At 49.2% G+C, this 21301-nt stretch overlaps 2 protein-coding genes across 2 annotated transcripts in view; one reads left to right on the top strand and one right to left on the bottom strand.

Moving 5' to 3' along the window:
* LOC118572352 (SV2 related protein) overlaps positions 1-5414 on the bottom strand; it is a 66904-nt gene extending 61490 nt beyond the window's left edge. The window contains exon 1 of the mRNA XM_036171920.1: positions 5114-5414. Coding sequence (XP_036027813.1) covers positions 5114-5148 — 35 coding nt within the window. The 5' untranslated portion in view covers positions 5149-5414. The remainder of the gene's footprint in view (positions 1-5113) is intronic.
* A 5807-nt stretch (positions 5415-11221) lies between these two features.
* Positions 11222-21301, top strand: part of Usp30 (ubiquitin specific peptidase 30) — a 14340-nt gene continuing 4260 nt past the window's right edge. Inside the window, exons 1-5 of the mRNA XM_036171673.1 lie at positions 11222-11417; positions 13352-13461; positions 14815-14997; positions 19845-19982; positions 20986-21054. Coding sequence (XP_036027566.1) covers positions 11335-11417; positions 13352-13461; positions 14815-14997; positions 19845-19982; positions 20986-21054 — 583 coding nt within the window. The 5' untranslated portion in view covers positions 11222-11334. The remainder of the gene's footprint in view (positions 11418-13351; positions 13462-14814; positions 14998-19844; positions 19983-20985; positions 21055-21301) is intronic.

The following is a 21301-nucleotide window of genomic DNA, read 5'->3' as shown; positions in this document are numbered from 1 at the left end:
CAAAGTGCACATAAAACTCGCGCAGGCACACACATATTCACACACATTAAAAAATACAAATTTTATGATTATTTTTTTTTTGAGTTGAGGATCGAACCCAAGGCTTTGTGCTTGCTAGGCAAGCACTCTACCATTGAGCTAAATCCTCAACCTGATGATTATTTTTAAAAGAGTTCAAGTTCAGACACATGCTGCCACACCACTGCAGGCATTTCTGTAAGGGAGCTTGCTTTATTTCCTGAACAAAGTGAGGTCCAGGAACCCAAGCCAAAGCAGAAGAGGGTAAGAAATGCCAGTAGCATTTGTTGGAGCTCCACTGCCCAGTGTCTTCCTCTGCTCCTACGTCAGGTTAGCCATGCAGGGAAAGCAGGCTCCCAACTTCACGGATGAGCACCTTGCCTCTGGAAGATAAGGTTAAGAAAACACCCCAGTGGTAAGTGTCAGAGGCAGAATTTGAACCCAGCACTGCCTGACTCCAATCCCCCATTTTATCTCAGTTACTGAGGCCAGCAGACACAAGAGAAGGGTTCACTGAGGTGGCAGGTGCACACTCTATCATGAAGACGGGAAATGTCAAAGAGGGGAGATGGTGGACAGAGCACACGGAGGCTGGGGACTTAACTTCGTAGCATCCTTTAGGGCCCCGAATGTCCTGTCCCTGCGGTCTTTTGCAGTTATCTCCGAAGATGCTCATTTATCACGCTCTGGTGGATAACTGAGCCGCATCGTGCTCGTCCCACTCTGGGCTTTCCCCCACAAAGTCCCCTCTTTCCGAACGTTCCGCACTGGGCGTTGTGTTTCTCAATGGTTCCTACCTATATCTGGAAGCTCTCCTTGATCTCATCATCATCTAGAACCAGGATCCCTCCACAGTCCAGACAAGCACTGAAAACAGTTCTCATAGCTATGAGTGTGACACACTCAAAGTCTGCTTCTTCCAGGACAGGACTGCACAATAGAACGGTGCAACCAGTGCAGCTCCAGAAATGGTCTAGACATGCATGCACACAGTGGTATTCTCTAGCCACAGGTAGCTATTGAAATTGTAAGGTTGGGGATTTAGCTCTGTGGTAGAGCGCTTGCCTAGCAAGCACAAGGTTTGGTCCTCAGCTCTAAAAAATAAAAAAATAAAAATAAGAAGAAAGAAATTGTAGTGAGCCTTTGAAGATGGGGCACATTTTGTTTATTTATTTATACTATGTATTTGTATTGGTCAGCTTTAACTATCAACTGGACGCAGCCTGAGAGGAAGGCCAGGTTGGCCTGTGTGCCTCTTCACAGGCAACTGTTTTGGTTGTTAGTTGACATGGGAAGGTCCAGCTCACTGTGGGTGGCACCAGTCCCTAGGCAGGTGGCTCTGAACTGTGTAAGAAAGCTAGCTGGGTATAAGCTGGTCCGTGAGTCAGCAAGCAGCATCCTCTATGGTTCCTGCTGTACCTTGGTTGTGAAGTGACTTTCCCAGGGGGAGGAACAGCAAGTGTGCCCCTTCGAGGTCCTGCCCTGGCTTCCCTCAGTGATGGACCGTGATGAGGAACAGAGGCCAGATAAAGCCTCCCCTCCTCTATGTCTTAGCCCAGCCACAGAAATATAAGTAGAACAATATTATATTGCATAAATTATTTCACATGCAAATTATATAATTTATATTTAACCACATGTGGCCGGTGGCTACCATACTGTGGCTATAGACTACAGCTCCTTCAACGTACGGACCATTTTATCCGAATCATCCATCCACTGCTTTGTACCAAGGTTGGTTTCAAAGTTAAACTATTGAGTGGCCAGGTGTGGTGGCCCACACCTTTAATCCCAGCACTCAGGAGGCAGAGACAAGCAGATCTTTGTGGGCTCCAAGACAGCCTGGTCTACATAGTGAATTCCAGGAAAAGACAGAGTCATCGGAGGGCTGGGAGTGTATACTGGTGATGGAGTTCCTTCTTAGCATGTATGAGGCCCCGGGCTCTATCCCCAGCACTGAAAAGAAAAATCATCATCCTGGAGAAGAAATCTGCCTGCCTCGCACATGATAAGGAAGAGCAGCACAAGCTTTTGGCTGCCCCATACCCCCCACATGTCCCCCACAGACAGCAGGTGAACAGTGTTTGTGGTCTCAACTGGGGCATCCAGAGCTGTGCAGCAGGGCCTCCAGGTGCACCGAGGACTGCTTTCTTAGACACCCTCGCTCAGCTCCCCTCCCTGTCCCTGCAATCTGCTTAGAGGCTTAGGGCCCACGAACACCCAACCTCCCGCAGGGCCCAGTCTGTTCCAGAGTCCACTCCTGCCAGCACTCTGAATGTTTTTTTTTAAACCATATTGCTCTCAGGAAATCTGCTGCCTGCAATCTGCACATAATATATGCAGGGCACAGTCTGAGAAACATGGAAGTCGTGATGTGTAGCCCACTCAGATTCACACGGTTGCTGGTTTCTTTCTCTTTTAGCTTCCCTGTTCTTATAACGGAGATCTGCACATTTCCAGGCTAATGACTTCATTCAGGTGTATTTTGGGGCTTTCTTTTTAAAAAGATTTTTTTGTTTGTTTACCCTTACGGGTGCCCATATGCCACCCGTGAGGACAGAAGAGAGCATCAGATGTCCTGGAGCTGGAGTTACAGGTGTTTGTGAGAACTTGGGTGCTGGGAACCAAACTCGGTCCCCCGGAAGAGCATCAAGTGTTCCTAACAGCCAAACGGTCACCCCAGCCTCTGGGGTTTTTTGAGCAGCCATTTTGGGGGAGTCCAGCAACACTAACCTACATAATTAAATGTTATTAAACTTTGATAAATGTTTCAGCCATAAGGACCAGTAAATAGCTCATGACGCTTTGTGTTGTCAAGCACCCATTGCATTGAACCTTCATAATAAACGTATGAATCAAGTGTTATGATAGCCATCTTTTCAGGGATTGAACCTGGGTGCTCAAGTATGTGAACCACGCACTGTGCCACTGTCCACTTATCCCCATCTGTCCCTGGTTCTTTATAGCTAGAGAAACTGAGTCATAGAAAGGCTAATTGACCTGAGGTCAAGATTTGAACCCAAATCTGCCTGGCCGAGAGCCAGCCTTCTCTGAAAGTACACCGTTTAACTTCTCCAATAGATAGTTTGTGTTCTCTCTATAAAATATCAAGATGAGGGGCTGGGGATTCACCTAACAAGCACAAGGCCCTGGGTTCGATCCTCAGCTCTGGCATATATATATATATATATATATATATAAAGATGGGGAATTTAAAACCACCCTGAGGAACAGGATGGAGGCTTCTTTTAGGATCTTCAAATTGTAATCACTGTATCTTCTTTGTGTGTATTGGACCATTGTAATATATTCAGCTTTGAAATAAAATGAATTATTATTATTAGTTGTAGTATTATCATTATTATATTTTTGAGACAGGATGGGGCTCAGGCTGGTCCAGAGTGTGGACCTCCTGAACTTAAGTCCCTCCCTCTATTGCTGGGATTCCAGGCCTGCATGTGAGACCCAGCTTCAGTTAACTACAGATATACGTTTCCCTGCTCTCACCCTTTCTGTTCACTTAGTGCTGGGGGTGGAACCCATGGCCTTGTGCACGGTACACAAGTGCCCTGAATGAGCCCTGCCTCAGTCCCTTGTTTTCACTCTTTTTCAGGTATGGAAAGAATCAGTGTGTAATGTCATATCTATGTATTGGTAAGCTACAGGCACATACATCTCTTACCAAATTCACATGCTTTGACAATGCTTGAAAATTCATTCCACCAAAGCTGACATTGCAAATACACGTTCTTATTCTGAACACCCATTTTTGTTTCAATTTGTGGATGATTATTTTTTTTTATCTGGGGTCATCGCTTGGCTCTGTGAACACGATGCTTGAGCTCAGTGAAAGTGGCATGGGTTTCTCGAGGGATTTGTACACTGACATTTATGTTTTTGTGTATGGTACATGGACTTTGGTATATTAGAAGTGGGTACCTTCTAACATTGTGAAATGAAGCCACCATTAGTTGGGGGGCATTTATGGACCTATTAACAAAAGCTGAAAAGTATAATTTCAATGAATGAATACTGTATAATCAAAATTAATTTTTCCATGAATTGAGGAGTAAATATGACAACCCCCCTGATCACTTAGAGCCTCTGAGAAGCCGGGACAGACACTCCAAAAGTCACTTGGGAGAATTCTTCAGTAGCTTGAGGTGGGGAGGGGGGACCCCACACCACTTTTAAAGTCAGTCAGGTACACACATGCTAACAATAATCAGTCCTCCCACCCCAACAGACCCAAATAGAATCGACTTCCACCTGCCAAATGGCTAGTGACTAAAAATAAAACAGGAACCCCTGGAAATATTCTTTTTAATGCCCCCATTCAGACTCTTGGAATTTGCTTAATAAATCACTATTGCTTATGACAGGAAAAATACCTGAGAACCCCTCTGGAGGCCTCTGTCCTTTCCATTGCTTTTTCATGTTCCCCCAAGAGTCTTAGAGTGAACTGGTACCCCCCCCCAAATTCCCGACCTCAAAGGAATGCATTCCTAGGGTTTCCAAAGCTGAGGCTTACGCCAGCTTGCCCGTCCCCAAACCCTTCATTCAGAAGGCAAGAGTCTCCAGCCAAAGCTCACAGCCCTCTCATTCACATGCTTCACAAACAACCGACTGCCCCAGCCTCTCCGCTAGGAAGGCATCCTTGCTGTTTAGAAAGCAGTTTGCAACATCACGTCGATCCTTTCCAAAAGACCTTGCAGGGAAAAGAAAATCAGGAATTGCACAGTATGAGAGCAAGGCTGGTAAGGACAGATATCAGCCCTCCTTAATTCAGCCCACATTTCCAAACAGCATTCACCACGTTCTTACAGCATAGACCTCACAACCCCTTCAGGGTTGAGAGCGATTTTCAAGGGAAAACACAGAAACTAAGGATTCCCACAAGGTCCTGACAGATCTAGGGGGAAAAAAAATCAGAAACAGAAGCTGGGCTAGGAAAATGGCTTTTCTCCTCCAGGCCCAGTTCATCCGTCTGTAACAGCATTTTCCAGTTCAAGAGGCCGTGCGGGGATGCACCCCTGCAGGCTTTGCTCTTCGAAAGGACACCCCGCCTGCCTCCCTTCGCCCCCGCGGTACTCACGGCAACTGCCTGAGCTGGAACAGGTCCTCCTCCATGTCCGCGCTGCGCCAGGGCCAGCCTGGGCATGGCCCTTACATGGTGGAGCAGCGCCGCCGCGCCGGCTTTCAGCACCGGGATGCTGGACAGCTCCACCGCTTCCACCCTGGGCAGCGGCTGGGGGAGGGAGCCCTGCCCGGGAGACAAAGCCGCCGCCGCCGGGAGACCGACGGGAGTGGGCGGAGGACGAGGGGAGGGCTGCGCGGTAGAGGGGGCGGGGCGAGCCCTGCTGCTCCCAGGAGTCCACGGTCCGCTGACTGGGGGTGTCTGCGGGGCACCCCCGCCTGCCAGATGATGCCTTCCTCCCTGGATGTTTGTAGAAATGTTAGTGTTGTCAGTATGCCGGTCTGGAAGCCTACGCTCTGGAAGAGAGTATAGGTTTTGAAATGTACTCCATGTATTACACCTACTGGGTGCCAGGCACAGTAACAGGCTGTTGGCAGAACACTTTGAAAAGATTGTTATCACAGAGCTGAGGGCCTGATGAAATGACCTAGGAAAGGAACACGTTGGGTACTGAAGGCCAGAAGGCCGAGAAGGTATCTCGGTTATTCTTTACAGCCTGACTGACCAGAGCCTGACCAGAACTTCAAATGTTTGAATTTTCTTGGATGTATCCCAGGTGCCCAGAAGAGTGTGCCTGGCACACAGAGCATCCTTGGTAAACATCTGTCACTGCTGGGTGTGGTGGAAAAGGGAGCGTGAAGCAGGAGGGCCGTGAGTTCAAAGCCAGCCTGTGTTACTCACAAGCCCAAGGACAGATGGGTGCCTATCAAAAACGTGTCTCAAAAGTTAAGCTGGGCATGGTGGCGCACAGCTTTGATCTCAGCACTTGGAGGCAGAGGCAGGTGAATCTCTGTGAGTTCTTTGTCCTGCTAGGGCTACAGAGTGAGATGCCATAAAAGGAGGGAGGCAGAAAGAGAGAGAGAGAGAGGGACAGAGACAGAGACACAGAGAGAATATCACCAGTGAGTGATCCTCAATTCAAGTTGTCCATAATCATTTGACTCCATCCAAGGCTATTGAGCCTACTGGAGTGGCCTGGTGCCTGGACATTTAAAGAGGTCATCAGAAGCCTAGAGTGGAAGCTTCTGATCCTAGTATGAAGAAATGGAGAAAAGAGAAAAACATTCAGCTACCAAAATGGCAGCTCCCATGCTTCCCATGTATGAGAGCCAGGATTGGATGGAAGATCCCAGAGACAGAAAAAAGCAAGAAACAATCTTTTCTAGTTTTTGATAATGTGTGTGTGTGCGTGTGGCGTGTGCGTGTGTGTGTGTATGTGTGTGTGCCCCTAGAAGCTAGAAGAGAGTATTTGATTGCCTGGAACTTGAGTCTCAGGCCCCCAACACGGGCTCTCTGGAAGCGATGCAAGCGTTCTTCGTTGCTGAGCCAACTCTCCAGCTCCCACCACCTTTAAACGTACAGTTTTTTATTTTATGTGTACGGGTGCTTGCCTGCATGCTTGTATGTACACCACAAGTGTGCAGTGCTCACAGAGGCCATAAGAGGGCATCAGTTCCCCCTGGAACTGGATATACAAATGGTTGTCAGCTACCGTGTGGATGCTGGGAACCAAACTCAGGTCCTCTGGAAGGGTCACCAGTGCTCTCAACCACCTCTATAGTCCCCTCCCCCAACCACTTTATTATTTGTCTCAATTTTTAAAAAATGTTATTGTTAACAAACTGTAAGAGAAGTTGCTACAGGATGCAAGGATACCAATCTCAGAACTGGAAGCCATCATCATTTAACACATCTTCAAGTGACAGACAGACAGACAGGCAGACAGGCAGACAACACACTCCGAGAAGAACCCGTGGTCCTCACCCTTGGCAGACTGAGGCAGGAAGTTAGCCATGAGTTGGAGGCCAGTCAGGTCAGCAGAGTGAGAACTTGTCTCAAAAACATAAAAAGCCAAGGGCTGGAGAGATGGCTCTGTGGTTAGAGCATTTGCTTCTCTTTCAGAGGACCTGAGTTCGGTTCCCAGCACCTACTGTGCATGGCTCACAACTGATTATAATAATTCCAGCTCCAAGGGAGCTGATGCACACACACACACACACACACACACACACACACACACACACACACACATAAACTAAATGGAAACAACAAAAACTAAACAATCAAACAAAAACCTTGAAAATCTAGAGCAGAGTGTTCCCAACACCCAAGGTGTTGTTGTTCTTTTTTTTCCCCCAAGACGGTTTTTTTTTCTGTGTAGTCATGGAACTCACTCTGCAGACCAGGCTGGCCTACAGAGATCTGCCTGCCTTCTGCACCTGCAGTTTTCTTAACATCCATTGTTTCCAAGATTCTTCACAACATTCCTGTGTCACAGGTTATGTTCTATCCCCATGTGACATGAGGAAACAGGTCTCAGAACCATAAATAATTTACACACAAACAGCCAGGTAGGGGTCGATCTGAAACTAAAGCCCAGTCTGCTTCTGAGGACTGCACCCTCGGGTTCCAGGCTTTCTTTGAGATTCTCAAACAAAACCGTCCTTTGTGAGTGTAGTAGAGGACTCTGAGTTACTAAAACACTGGGTAATTCAAATATATTCGAAACTGAGAAACCAAGTATGGTGTGATAGCTTGCCTGACTGTGACAAAATACCTGTGATAAACACTTAAAAAGTGTGTTTATGTGTAGTATATGTGTGTAGTGTGTGTATATGTGGTGTGTGTGTGTAGTGTGTGATGTGGTGTGTGTGTGTAGTGTGTATATATGTGGTGTGTATGTGTAGTGTGTATATATGTGGCGTGTGTGTGTGTGTGGTGTGTATATATGTGGTGTGTGTGTGTGGGTGTGTGTGTGGGTGTGTGTTTCTCAAATGTTCAGGGATGTCAATCTATGCCCATTCAGCCTGGGATGAGAAGACAACATCGGTGCAGAAAACAGTGACAAAGAACAGCAGCTTGCTTTCAGGCAGCCAGGAGGCAGAGAGGAATGGTCTGGAGTCCAAACACAACCTTCAAAAGCATTATACAGGGGCTGGAGAAAGCAGAACCCCAGTTCCTTTCCCAGCAGCACTTTGGGAACTGAAATAAAACAAAACAAAACAACACCATGAAAGCCATGGGCTACAGAGATGGCTCCATGGTTAAAAGCACTTGCTGCTCTTCGAGAGGACCTGAGTTTGATTCCCAGCACCGACAACAGGTGGCTCACAACTGCCTGTTAGGCCAGCTCTATGGGATCTGGTGCCCTCTTCTGGCCTCCTCAAGTACTGCACACACACCTGCACACAATTTCAAACAATAAATGCAAAAATGTAAAAAGCACACTCCTAAAAGCTAGTCCCTCCCACAAGGCCCCAACTCCTAATGTTTCCCCTGCCTTCCAACATCAGGAGCCTCTGGGGGCCCATGCTTTGAGCACATGGGCCTTTGGGGGACATCACACATCAACTAGCAAAATGACTTCTAAAACTCCAAACTATTACTCATCAGTGTTTATTGACTGAACGACATTTGTGCCTAACAGCCTGCAGCCATCTCTATAAACTCACTCATAACCACATTTCCTTCCGTGTGTGTGTGTGTGTGTGTGTGTGTGTGTGTGTGTGTGTATGCTTGTGTTCACATCTGTGGGGTTGCATGTGTGTGTGCAGGTGCATGCACTTGTGTGTGTGCACAGGTGTGGAGGCACACAGTTGACATCCAGTGCCTCCCTTGAATGTTGTCTCTGAGGTCTTTTACTTGATTCCAGAGCTAGCCATTTCAGTCAGTCTGTCTAGTCTGTTTTTGGGATACCCTGTGTCTACCTCCTGTATTCCAGGACTTACTTCTGGGACACCTCCCCTCCCACCTGGCACTTTATGTGGGTTCTGGGGATATACACTGTGGTCTTTACGGTTGTACAACAAGTACTTAACTCACTGAGCCAACTCCCTACCCTCTCTTGGCTACTCTTTACCTCATTAGTTACCTGTCAATTGCAGTTTGTTCCACCCATACTCATTTGTGACGTCGACCCCACCTCTGCGCTATACTGCATTGGGCAGCACGAGTCCTATCCTCAGCTGAGTGGTCCACGAGATAGACACCATTCTAAAGGTATCCCGTGCAGAGCTGGAGGTGTGTCTCTGCTGGTAGAGGCTTGCCTGGAATGCATGAAGTTCTGGGTTCCAACCGCAGCACTGAATAAAACTGGGTACGCCGGTGCAAGCCTATAATCCCAGCACTTATGAAGATCAAGGTTGCCTTTGTCTATACATTGAGCTTAAGGCCCTCCTCCAAAAATTATTTATATGACTGTGTGTGTGACATCATATATATGACATGCAATGCAAACACTTGTCAGTAACATCTTCTCAATGATAGGTTCAAATGCTCTTGAGTTGATATGTGACCCCATGATAATTAGCTTTATCACCTGGACACAACCTAGAGTCATTTGGGAAGTGAGTCTCTACAGCAGCTGTTTACATTAGTGTGCCCTATGTGTCTTTATTTTAATTTATTTTGGAGCTGAGAGTCAAACCCAGGGCCTTGCGCTTGCTAGGCAAGCACTCTACCATTGAGCTAAATCCCCAACCCTTAATTTTATTTTTATTATTATTATTTTGGTTTTGAGAGACAGGGTTTCTCTGTGTAGTCCTGGCTCATCTAGGACTCCCTCTGTAGACTAGGCTGGACTCAAACCCAGATATCTGCCTGCCTCTGCCTCCTGAGGGCTGGGATTAAAGGCGTGCACTACCACTGCCTGGCTACCGTTCTGCTCTTGGCTACTGATGTGAAGAGACTCACTACCTCAAGTCCCCATCACTGTGGCTTCCTACAACAATAGACTGTAACCTGGAACTGGGAGCTAGAAGAAACCCTTTGTTTCCTTGGTTGCTTTTTGTCGGGATAGTTTATCACTGTAAAAGAAGTGTAACTAGAACAGACCCCCACTGGACTCCCATCTCAATGTAAGCAAAAGCAAGAACTCCAGCAGATACTTGTGCATCAATGTTTAAAGGCAACACTATTCACTGAAGCCGAGAAGGGGGACCTGGGGTGTAGTTCAGTTGGGAGAGTGTTCAACTAGCATGCGTGAAGCCCTGTGTTCAATTCCTGACAGTGCACAAAAGTGGCCATGGTAGTGGCCCTGCAAGACCAGTATTCAGGAGGTGGAGGCAGGACAATCAGGGTTTCAAGATCATCAAATGTGTGTTCACTGACAAAGAATGAAGTCTGATAGAAACTATACTGCGGATGCACCTTGAAAACATTACGCTAATTGAAAAAAAGCCAGGCATAAAAGTCCAGATAATTGAATTCACACAGCGTGTAGAAATGACACATCCATACAGACAAAACATACAGTAGATGCTACGGAGAGAAAGGAATGGGAAATCACTGTTTAGTAGGTGTGGTTCCTGACTGGGGAAATATAAAAGTTATGTAGAAAATGCCAGTATGTTCCTCCATCACCGAACCAGCACCTTTATAAACTAGGCTGGCGAGATGGTTCAGCGGGTAAGAGTGCTTGCTGCCAAACCTGATAACCTGGGTTTCAACCCCCATGTTGGAAGGTGAGAACAAAGTCCCTCAAGTTGTTTTCTGACAATAATGTGTTTGTGCATTTGCGTATGTGAGTACGCGTGTGTATGTGTGCGTGTTGTGTGTGCACCACAGCACACATAGGGAAGTCAGGACAACGTTGGTTCCCTTTTACCGAGTGGTCCCGGGGACTGAACTCGGGTTGTGAGATTTGGTGGCAGGTGCCTTTAGACATCTGGCCCGCCCACATTTTTTTTTCCCCTAAATCAAAGATGGAACCATTTTTTTTTTTTTTAATTCTCAGTTTAATAACAGCTTTTCCACACGAAACACGACCCCAGCTCTGTCCTGAAGGCGGAGCGTCTGCGTTTCTGAATCAAGCCAGAGCAAATACCGGGCCTCACAGCTTCAGAAGTAGTCCTCGGCCGCCGGAAGCCTCCCTTAGCAACGAATCAGGCCGCGGTTGCTAAGAGAAAAGGAAGCGGGGAGAGCTCGTCCGTCCACTCTTGCTGTCCGGCGGCAGCAACTTCCGGTTCGTCGTTCTTCCTTTTCCCCTGCCGAGGCGGGGTCGCTACGGCGGGTTCCGCCGCCTCGGGAACCTCGCGCACTGGGATCCTCATTCCGCTGCTGCGGGCGGGGGGCGGCGGCTGGCGGCGGCGGCGGCGGCGGCGGCGGCGGCGGCGGCCGTGATGCTGAGTTCCCGGGCACAGGCGGCGAGGACGGCGGCCGACAAGGCCCTCCAGCGCTTCCTGCGCACCGGGGCGGCCGTCAGGTGAGCGGGCGGAGAGTGGCGGGCCCGGGGCCTCCAGGCCTGCGTCAACCCGGCCGAGACAGAGGCCGCGGCCCAGCGCCGCCTTGTCGTTTCTGCAGTGGCCGCGGCCTGCGAGGCCCCGCAGCCCTTGGCGGTGGCCCCAGACCCGGACCCTCAGGCCCACAGTTTTCCCAGGCCTGCACGTCCCCTCCTGTTTGTTATATGCCAGTCTCCCACCTCTGCTCTGCTGGCAATTGTCACTTCTGCGTCTCAGACCGCGCCGATCTCCAAGCTGTCGGAGCCCCTCGGCTATGCTAGGCTGCCCAGTCTGTGCCAACTTCAGGCTCCTCGTTCCTGCTAGGACCCTGCCTGCACCCCAGCCTGTCCACGTCGATGTTCCCAAGGCCTGGGGCCACACCCCCATTGCTCACCCTGACTGCTGGAACCTGTTGCTTGGAGTTGGCTTTCTGGGATACCGGGGCAGGTTAACAGCGTCTTGTCCTGCTTGGACGCCCCCAGTGTCCAACCTGCCCAGTGTCGGCATTCTAGCGGTGGGAACTAAGCCTTGCATAGGTCTTGCCTGTCGTCTAACAAGCTGACCTGAGAGCAGGGCTGGGCTCAGCTCCCAGGCTCTCCTCATCGCCTTATGATACCGTTCTGTAGAGGAATCAGTCAGTGAACATGGTGTCCCTCAGTTTCGAGTGTGTGCCAGGCAGGTGTGCTGTGACCTCCTTCTCCAGTAGACTGCTTTTTAAAGCCAGGTTCTGTGCCATTCTATGCACTCATCCTGGAAGGACAAAAATTGATTTGAAATTCTTGATTAGCTAGGTTCATTCAGTCCCTGGTACTGAGGGGAAAATCCACTTCATACAGTCCAAACATTAGGATAAGAATGTCTTACACGGGTTGGGGATTTAGCTCAGTGGTAGAGCGCTTGTCTAGCAAGCTCAAGGCCCTGGGTTCGGTCCTCAGCTCCAACCAAAAAATAAAATAAAATAAAAAGAATGTCTTACACATATGTGGGTACATGTTAACACGTATGTGTGGTTTGCCTTAAAGTTGTGTTTTGGATACTCCTGCAGTTTCCTTATCTGTATCAGAATAATAGTGCCGGGGTTCAAGTCAAGCCAGAAATAAAGGAATCTTTAATTCTGTGAATTTGCAGAAGATCCCTGTTGCATTGTTCAGTATTCTCAAAGAGAAATCCATTTCTAAAGCCTGGCGTGGTGCCACAGCTTTGTCATTCCTCAGAGGCTGAGGCGGAAGGACTCTTTGAATTCAAAGCCAGCCTGGGCTACAGAGTGAGTTAAAGGCTAGTCTAGGTGACTGAGGGAGACTCTGTCTGAAAAGATATATAAATAAACAGGTAAATAGGGAGCACCTGGAGAGGTGGTTCAGGCGTTCAAGAGCTTCCTGCGCAAGCAGCAAGTGTGAAGACCGGAGTTCAGACCCCCAGAAGCCATGTGAGCACCAGGTAGCCTAGCATGGTCCCTGCACTTGGCAGGAAGAGGCAAGGGAGCCTGATTAGCCATGTCAGGGAGCTCTGGGTTCAAATGAGGCCCCACCTGAATGAATAAGGTAGGTAGTGTGATGATGAGGACTCCCAGTGTCAACCCCCACTCCCAACCCCCAGTTTTGGATCTTAGTGCTTAAGCATCCAGATTTTTAAGACACTTTTGTGTGTGTGTGTGTGTGTGTGTGTGTGTGTTTTCTCTGGCTGTCTTGGAACTCACTCTGTAGCCCAGGCTGGCCTCAAACTCACAGAGATCCACCTGCCTCTGCCTCCTAAGTCCTGGTATTAAAGGCTGGTGCCACCATCCCCTGCTTCAAAACACAATCTTACTGGTGTATATTTAAAGCTTGCGGGTTTGACAAAATGTCCCTCTCCCTACCAGTGTCTGTGTACCCACCTGCTGCTGTGAGACAAAATGACAGTACCGTATTTTCCTTTTTAGATATAAAGTCATGAAGAACTGGGGAGTGATAGGTGGAATCGCCGCTGCTCTTGCGGCAGGAATCTATGTTATCTGGGGTCCCATTACAGAAAGGAAGAAGCGGAGAAAAGGTAGGGCTGGGGCCCTGCATCGTGGTCTTTGACTTGAACCCCTTTTGTTTGAAAGTGGTAGAGGAAGCAGGAGGATTGGGTGGTTGATCCTCTCATCCTGAAAGTGAGGGCTGAGGTCTATGAGGTGGAACATTACAGAACCCCACTTCCCACCCTGTGGTGGGAAGGCTCTGTTTCAGCACCTTCTTGCACTTGATTTTTTTTTTTTTTTTTCCCCTGAGACAGGGTTTCTCTGTGTAGTTTTGGTGCCTGTCCTGGATCTTTCTCTGTAGAATAGGCTAGCCTCGAACTCAACAGAGATCCAGCTGCCTCTGCCTCCCGAGTGCTGAGATTACAGGCATGCGCCACCACTGCCCGGTCTGCACTTGGTTTTAAGATATGCTTTGTGCTGGCCCGGTGGCTCATGCTTGTAATTCCAGTACTCAGGATGCTGGAGCAAGAGGATGCTGTGCCCTGAGTTCAAATCCAGCCTGTGCTCTAAAGCAAGTACCAAGCCAGGCAGGGTTACATAGGCAAGCCCTGGAGGGGGGGTTGGGGCGGGGGGAGGGGGAGAGATATTCTTTGTAATTACGTTTCAAGTGGCTCAATTGTCTGAGGTTCTCATTAATGTGCAATTGTATTTTCAGTCCTGCAGCTGACCATTACATCACAGGAGTGGTTTTTCTGAGAGAGGAGGGCAGGAGAGAAGGGGGAGGAGGGAGAGGATGGAGAGGAGGAAGCAAAGTCTGTTAGAAAATCTGACCCTTGTCAAACAAGGGGGCGGGTATAGAGAAGTTTGTTATGTGTTTTCACGGATGCCTGAGAAGTTTCATATCCAGCAAGGCTTGATAGCACACACAGTCAGCACCCAGGAGGCTGAGGCAGGAGGCCCCCAGGCTAAGGCCCGCCTGGGCTCTATGTACTGAGTTCTTGAGTTTTGGCGAAGAGGAAAAGAGGGCATCCCGTCAGCTGGGGCTGCTGTCTTTGCAGACAGACTGACCAGAATCATGTCTTTCTTGGTCCCTGGCGAGAACAAAGCATTGTCCCGGGAGGCAGTTCAGTTGCAGCTGCTGTGAGGACAATGTTCTCTCACTAAAGGAGAGCATGAGGGTGAGGAGGAGGGCGTGGCTTCTGCTTTTGTCCATTCACTGTCTGTGCCAGGCACCTGGGAGGTTTCAGAGAGGACACGGCACAGAAGGCTCTTCTGTGGTTCACAGTTTAGAATGCCCAGTGCCCCAGGCTTGCTCAGGTCAGAATCTCAATTGAGGGCTCCCCACAGACGCAGGGCCCCTGCAGACGCAGGGTCCCAGAAGGGAGAGAGAAGGTCAGCCCAATGTGACGCACTGTCCTCCTCTTACCCACCCTCTCCGTTAGGGCTTGTGCCTGGGCTTGTCAACTTGGGGAACACCTGCTTCATGAACTCGCTGCTGCAGGGCTTGTCTGCCTGCCCCGCCTTCATCAAGTGGCTGGAAGAGTTCACCACCCAGTACTCCAGGGACCAGCAGGGGCCACACACACACCAGTGCCTGTCCTTGACATTGCTGAACCTCCTGAAAGGTACAGTGGCGACTTCGAGGGCTGTGCATCTTCAGTGATTGGATGACAGAGAAAGGCTTAGTAGCCACTTTGTAGAGAAAGACATGGCGGAGGGGTGGGGGTGGTACTCAGAACCTAAGAGGTTTAGATGAAATCAGGTTAAAATTTATTTTCAAATTAATTTTTATTAAAATCAATTAGATTCAAATTCAACCAGTCAGAATTGTTAAGAAGTTGTATTTAGTGTGTGTGTGCATGCTCGTGTAACACAGCACACATAGGAAGGTCAGGACAACTCTGGTTCTTTGCTGCTGTGTGGTCCTGGGGACTGACCTCCGGTTGTGATGTTTGGTGGCAGGTGTCTTGACTTACAAAGCCTTCTCACCAACCCCACTTTTTTTTTTTCTTAAATGAAAAATAGAACCATCTATTTAAAAAATTATCAGTTTAGCTGGGGGTGGTGGTTCACACCTTTAATCCCAGCACTCGGGAGGCAGAGGCAGGCGGATCTCTGTGAGTTCGAGGCCAGCCTGGTCTACAGAGGGAGATCCAGGACTGCCAGGGCTACACAGAGAGACCCTGTCTCAGAAAACCAAAAATAAATAAATAAATAAATCCATACCACACAAGCAGTTCAATTATAATTTTTTTTTTAAGTGAGTGTTTTGGCCCAAGAAATGAGATCTTTCACAAAAGAAATACAAATAAGAGCTTTTAGGATTTGTTTCTTTTTGCATGTCAGAAAAGATTAAAAAGCAGATTGCAAATTCCAGAGCCTGGCAGCTGTTAGCCGGGTGTGCGCACACCGCGATGGGGGTGGAGCTGGGTTTGACCTTTCTCGAATGTGCTGTAGAACCGCCCTGGGAGCCCTTGCAACATGGCCGGTGCCATCTGGCCTGAGCATCTCATGACCAGAAGTCTTTCTCGTGGCTGCTGTGAGTGTCTGGGGAAAGATGTGAAGTGCTTTTTATTTGTGTGTCTGTGTGGGTGCTGCAGGCCAGGAGGGAGTGTCGGGTCCCCCAGAGCTGGAGTTTCTGGGGTTACTCTTGAGTCTTCTGAACGTGCAGCCAAGCTCTTGGCTGTCAGTTACCCTCCAGCCCCTAGGGATTTGAAGTCTCCTGTCCCTTCATTATTTCTAACTCCACATGCAAAAAGGTTTACCTTTATTGATTTACGTGTGTGTGTGTGTGTGTGTGTGTGTGTGTGTGTGTGTGTGTGTGTGTTGGGTACACACATGGCATGGCGCGTGTGGAGGTCAGAGGACAACACGTGGGGTTCTGTTCTCCTACTATTCCTTGGTGTCCTGATCCAATTCAGGGCATTAGACTTTGGCAAGCACCCATGTCTGCCAAGCCATCTTGCCAGTCCCAAATTCAGTTTTGAGCAAAAGTTGTTTTTTTGTTTTGTTTTGTTTTTTTGTTTTTTGAACTATTGAACTGTCCTTGATGGCACTTGTTAAAATCTGGATATCACACTGTGCATGCGCAAGGGTCTCTGGCATATTTGTAAACACCCAGGGTTGTGGGTGCCGAACAGAAGGCCCAGGGGCCAATGGCTTTTACCAGTTTGCTCTCTTAATTTGGGAGAAGGAATAATGTTAAGTTAAAGGAGCGGGGAAGAAACTACAGTGTGGTTTCATTTCAGTGATGTAAGAGCTGATGGCTACTTTCTAGGAAGAAGTCTCACGTGGAGGTGATCTCAGTCGGAGCAAGGGGCTGGGAAGGGCCCACGGCAGAGCACTGCCTGCTCAGGCGTGTGGACCCCCACCAAAGGCTGTGGTGGTGCAGTCTTAGGAATGCGAGGCAGACGGGCGAGTCTCCGAGGCCCACTGACCAGCCAGTCTAGCCCATCAATGAGTTCCAGGTTGAGTGAGTGTGTCGGTCTCAAAAAATATGGTGGAGAGTGGTAGAGGAGGAAGTTGGACATCCAACTCTGTTCTCCATAGACACACACACAGCTACATATATGTGTATGAGGTTCTGTGACATCCAGCTCTGTTCTCCATAGACACATACAGCTACATATATGTGTATGAGGGTCTGTGACGTCCAACTCTGTTCTCCATAGACACACACATCTACATACATGCACATGGGGTGGTGTTTTTTTCTGGCATTGGCGTTTCTCGGTGATAGTGACCACTGCAGCTCTTCATCTGCCTGTCGGCCATTGTTTTAGGAGAAATGGCTGCTCAAGGTTCTGCCTGTGTGTAAGTTGGGTTGCTTGAGTTTTTTGTTGTTAGTTTTAGGAGTACTTTTTTTATTAGAATTGTTTTCTTTTAAAAATTGATGTGTATGTGGGGGGGCACATTATGTGGGTGTCGTGGAGGCCAGAAGAGGGCATTGGGTCCCCTGGAGCTGGACCCTACAGGTGGGCCCTGCCTGGCGTGGGTGCTGGAACTGAACTTGAGTCCTCTGGAGGAGCAGCAGGCACTCTTAGCTGCCACACGGCCTCTGCGGCCCTGGTGCTTTGTGCATCCTCCTCGTTAACCTTTGCACCTCCCTTGATTCGATTCGCAGCTCAGGGTGTCTGTGATCCCTGCCATTGAGCCTTCATCCGGGCTGCGGCAAGTGTCTCTGCACACAGCCATTGGCGCACAGAAGTATTTCTTCAGGTAGATTGAAGAGCTGTGCTGTTGGTGGCAGGTTATGAAACTGTCAGTGACCTTGCCAGATTGCCTCATGGTGTTCCAGGCGGTCATTGACATTTTCCCAGGAGTGTGATTCCTTTTTCAGCTCTTCAGCCTTTGTCCTGGAGGGTGAAGGGCTGGACCAAGGTGCTCACCTCATAGGTAGCTGCCTCCCATGCCCTGCCCCTCAGGTTCTGGCCATGTCAGACAGCTCAGGTGGGGCTGCGCTGGGGGCAGGAGGTCAGTAGTGTTCTCACCCTGGAGTCAGAGCCCTGACTGCACACCAAGGGGTAGAAAGCTCTGTGTTATGTGTGGATCACGGAACCTGAGACCACAGATCCTTCCTTATCTCCCACTTGAGCAACATGGCCCTGTGCACTGTGCCCGAAAGCCTCTGGTCAGAATGAGAGCCGGAACTCTGTGGCCTGTGACCAGTCCAGGGCTCCCTGTCTTCTGTTGTTATTGATTGTGAGTGTGTGTGTGTGTGTGTGTGTGTGTGTGTGTGTGTGTGAGAGAGAGAGAGAGAGAGAGAGAGAGAGAGAGAGAGAGAGAGAGAGAGACAGAGACAGACAGGCAGGCAGGCAGGCAGGCAGACAGGGTGTCACTGTGTAGCCCTGGGCTGTCCTGGAGTTTACTATGTATCCCAACTGGCCTCAAACTCACAGAGATCCACCTGCCTCTGCCTCCTGAGTGCTGGGATTAAAGTCGTGCACCACCACACCCAGCTTGGATTTATTTTTATTGTTTATGTGCCTTTGTGTATCTGTGTGGGTACCTTGGTGACCAGGAGAGGGTGCCAGACCCCCCTAGCTGGAGAGCCACCTGATGTTAGTGCTGGGCTCTGAACTCCAAGCTTCTTGGTAGAGCAACAGGTGCCTTTAACCACTGTAGCCCTGCAGCCCTGGGCTGTCTGTCTTTCCGTGTCCAGTCTGTGTCGTTTGCCTGGGGCTGCCTCTGTGCTTCATCCGCGGAGCCGAGTAGCTGGACAGCCTACCACCCTAGGGAAGAAGAGCTGACCCTAGGAATAGATAGAGCCATGAATCCCTAGCAGACCCAACTCTACCTTTTTGTAATTTACACTCTTCGTTGCTATTATTTGGGATGGGTCCTTGTTCTGTTGCCAAGATTGGTCCTAAATTCCTGGGATCAAGAAATCTTCCTACCTTAGCAATCCTCAGTAGCTGGAACTGTGGCCCATGCACTACGCTAGACAAACTTTTGTTTTTGTTTGAGGGTTTTATTGTAATTTTGGTTATAAAGTAATGCATTTGTCTGATTTATGCATCCTAACACACTTGGTGCCTGGTGGTCAGAAGCACATAAACATGAGTAAAGGCTGAGAAGCCGTAGCAGAGCCCTGGGGAGAAGCGATCCATGCCAGGTGTGGGGGTGGCCTAGTAGTGAGTCCATGAGAATTATGACTTCAGATCACACTCAACTGGCTTATAACATCTCTCCTTATCAGAGATGGTAATTTGTATCTTTCTGAAATCTTAAGATTCATTCATCAGGGCTAGAGAGATGGATCAGTGGTTAAGAACACTGCCTGCTGTAGCTAGAGTTTTCCTGCCTGGCCCACAGTCAGGACAAATCTCTCTTAGCCGCTCAGACCAACCAAGTAAACACACAGACACTTATATTGTTTACAAACTGTATGGCCGTGGCAGGCTTCTTTTTATCTACTTCTTCTATCTTAAATTAACCCATTTTTATTAATCTATACTTTGTCACTTGGCTCGTAGCTTACCGGTACCTTACATCTTTCTTGTCATGGCGACGGCTGGCAGTGTCTCTCTGACCCAGCCTTCTACCTCCCAGAATTCTCTTCTCTCTTGTCCCACCTATACTTCCTGCCTGGCTACTGGCCAATCAGCATTTTATTTATACAGAGCGATAGCCACACAGCCTGCTCTTCCAGAGGTCCTGAGTTCAATTCCCAGCAACCATATGGTGGCTCACTACCATCTATAATGAGATCTGGTGCCCTCTTCTGGCATAAAGTTATACATGCAGATTAAGCACTCATATACATAAAAGAAATAATAAAATCTTTAAAAAAAAAAAAAAGATTCATCCAACAAACATGTTATGCCTCCTTGCTGACTCAGCAGTGTGTAAGGCTCCAAAGAGGTGAGGGAAGAGGGGGCCGTGGGGTCACCTGGCAGGGTTGTCACCAGCATATGGCGTGCAGCATTCCTGGCTGGTTCTGCTCTGACTCAGTTGTTTTCCTTGTACCCAGCTTTGTCCTGCCAAGAAGTCACGGAGGATGAGGTCCTGGACGCAGGCTGCCTGCTGGATGTCTTGAGAATGTACAGGTGGCAGATTTCCTCCTTTGAAGAGCAGGTGAGCACTCCAGACAGCAGGCTGAGCTTGGAGAGTCCTTTCCCTAGGGACTGGGTGTGTGTGTGTGCGTGCCACTGGGGATCAAGCCCAAGGCCTTGAGTATGCTTGAATATGCTAGGCAAGGGCTCTCCCACTGAGTTATATCCCATGCTTTTCTGGGCAGCCTTAGTGTTGTGTGGGCAGAGCTCCAGTGTCTCCCCGCTGTCCTGATTAGAGAGGACACAAAACTCTGTCACCTTTGGCATGAAGACAGTGGTCACAAGAGAGACCTTCTGGCCCATACCCTTGTTCTAAAAGGTCCATCTTCAGAGGTGGCTGAAAGAGTCCTCTGGCCCTGAGCTGGTGTCCCTCACAGCCACAGGACTTGGTTCAGGACACCTTCCCTTCCTTTCTACCCCTGCACTGTGGTCTTTGGCATGCCTCTCTCCTGACCACTGTAACCTAGAGCGACTCTGAGGCTGCGGCCAGCAGGACTGGGCCTTAGGGTGACACCCTCTGCTTCCCCAGCACCCAGGCACATCTTCACCAGCTGCATCTCCAAGTGGCCTGGTCCCACTTTGTGTATGGGAGGGGGCAGCCCCTCAGAGACTCTTCCACACTGGGGCTGGATGAGGGGCTGTGGCAACATGGGATGATGAGTGTCTGTAACAGTTTCTCTTGCTGGCTGGCTGCATTTGTATGCTAGGATGTGTTTCCATCTTCCATTTGGAAATGACCTCAGCTGCTGGACTGACTCAGCGGTCCTTCCCTGTGTCCTAGCTGAGAGAGACTCTCAGGTCAGTCTCCAAGTACATTGTAAGTTCCACCCTTCTGTCAAGGACCTGCTTAAGCCAAGTCACCCTTGGGCTGTTTCCCAAAGTCGGTGCACAGCAGTTGATGGGCCAGTAGTGATGCAGCCACAGGGAAGAGGGAGCATCTTCAAAGCAGGCAGAGCATCGGTCCTGCTGTTGGTCTTGCCCACATCTGCACCATCTTGCCATCTAGTTAGTCCAGAACCAGATCATACTGATGGGCAACCCATTTTGTGTCTAAACCAGGAGCTGTAGGAGATGCACTAGGCTTGGACCTTTGTGTGCATTACCGAACTGCATCCGTGTGCCAGCCCTGTAAGGGGTCAGGGTACAGTTGGGAACACAGGCTCAGAGAAGCAAAGTGACTAGCCCAGTCACCTGCTGTGTCGGTGGCAGAGCCAGGATTGGAACGGTCTGGCACTGCGGTGCACATGCATCCCCCCCTCTTCTGTAGTTTTCCCCTCTCCTCACAGCCCAGGTAGCTTGCAGACTGGCTGCCACAGGCTGCTTGGGTACAGGAAGAGCCAGCTGTCGGCTGGTTCTCCTCATCTCTTCTCTTCTT

The sequence above is a fragment of the Onychomys torridus genome, chromosome 22 (assembly GCF_903995425.1).
Source record: "Onychomys torridus chromosome 22, mOncTor1.1, whole genome shotgun sequence".
Lineage (NCBI taxonomy): Eukaryota > Metazoa > Chordata > Mammalia > Rodentia > Cricetidae > Onychomys > Onychomys torridus.
This window is presented reverse-complemented; position numbering and strand designations above follow the sequence as displayed.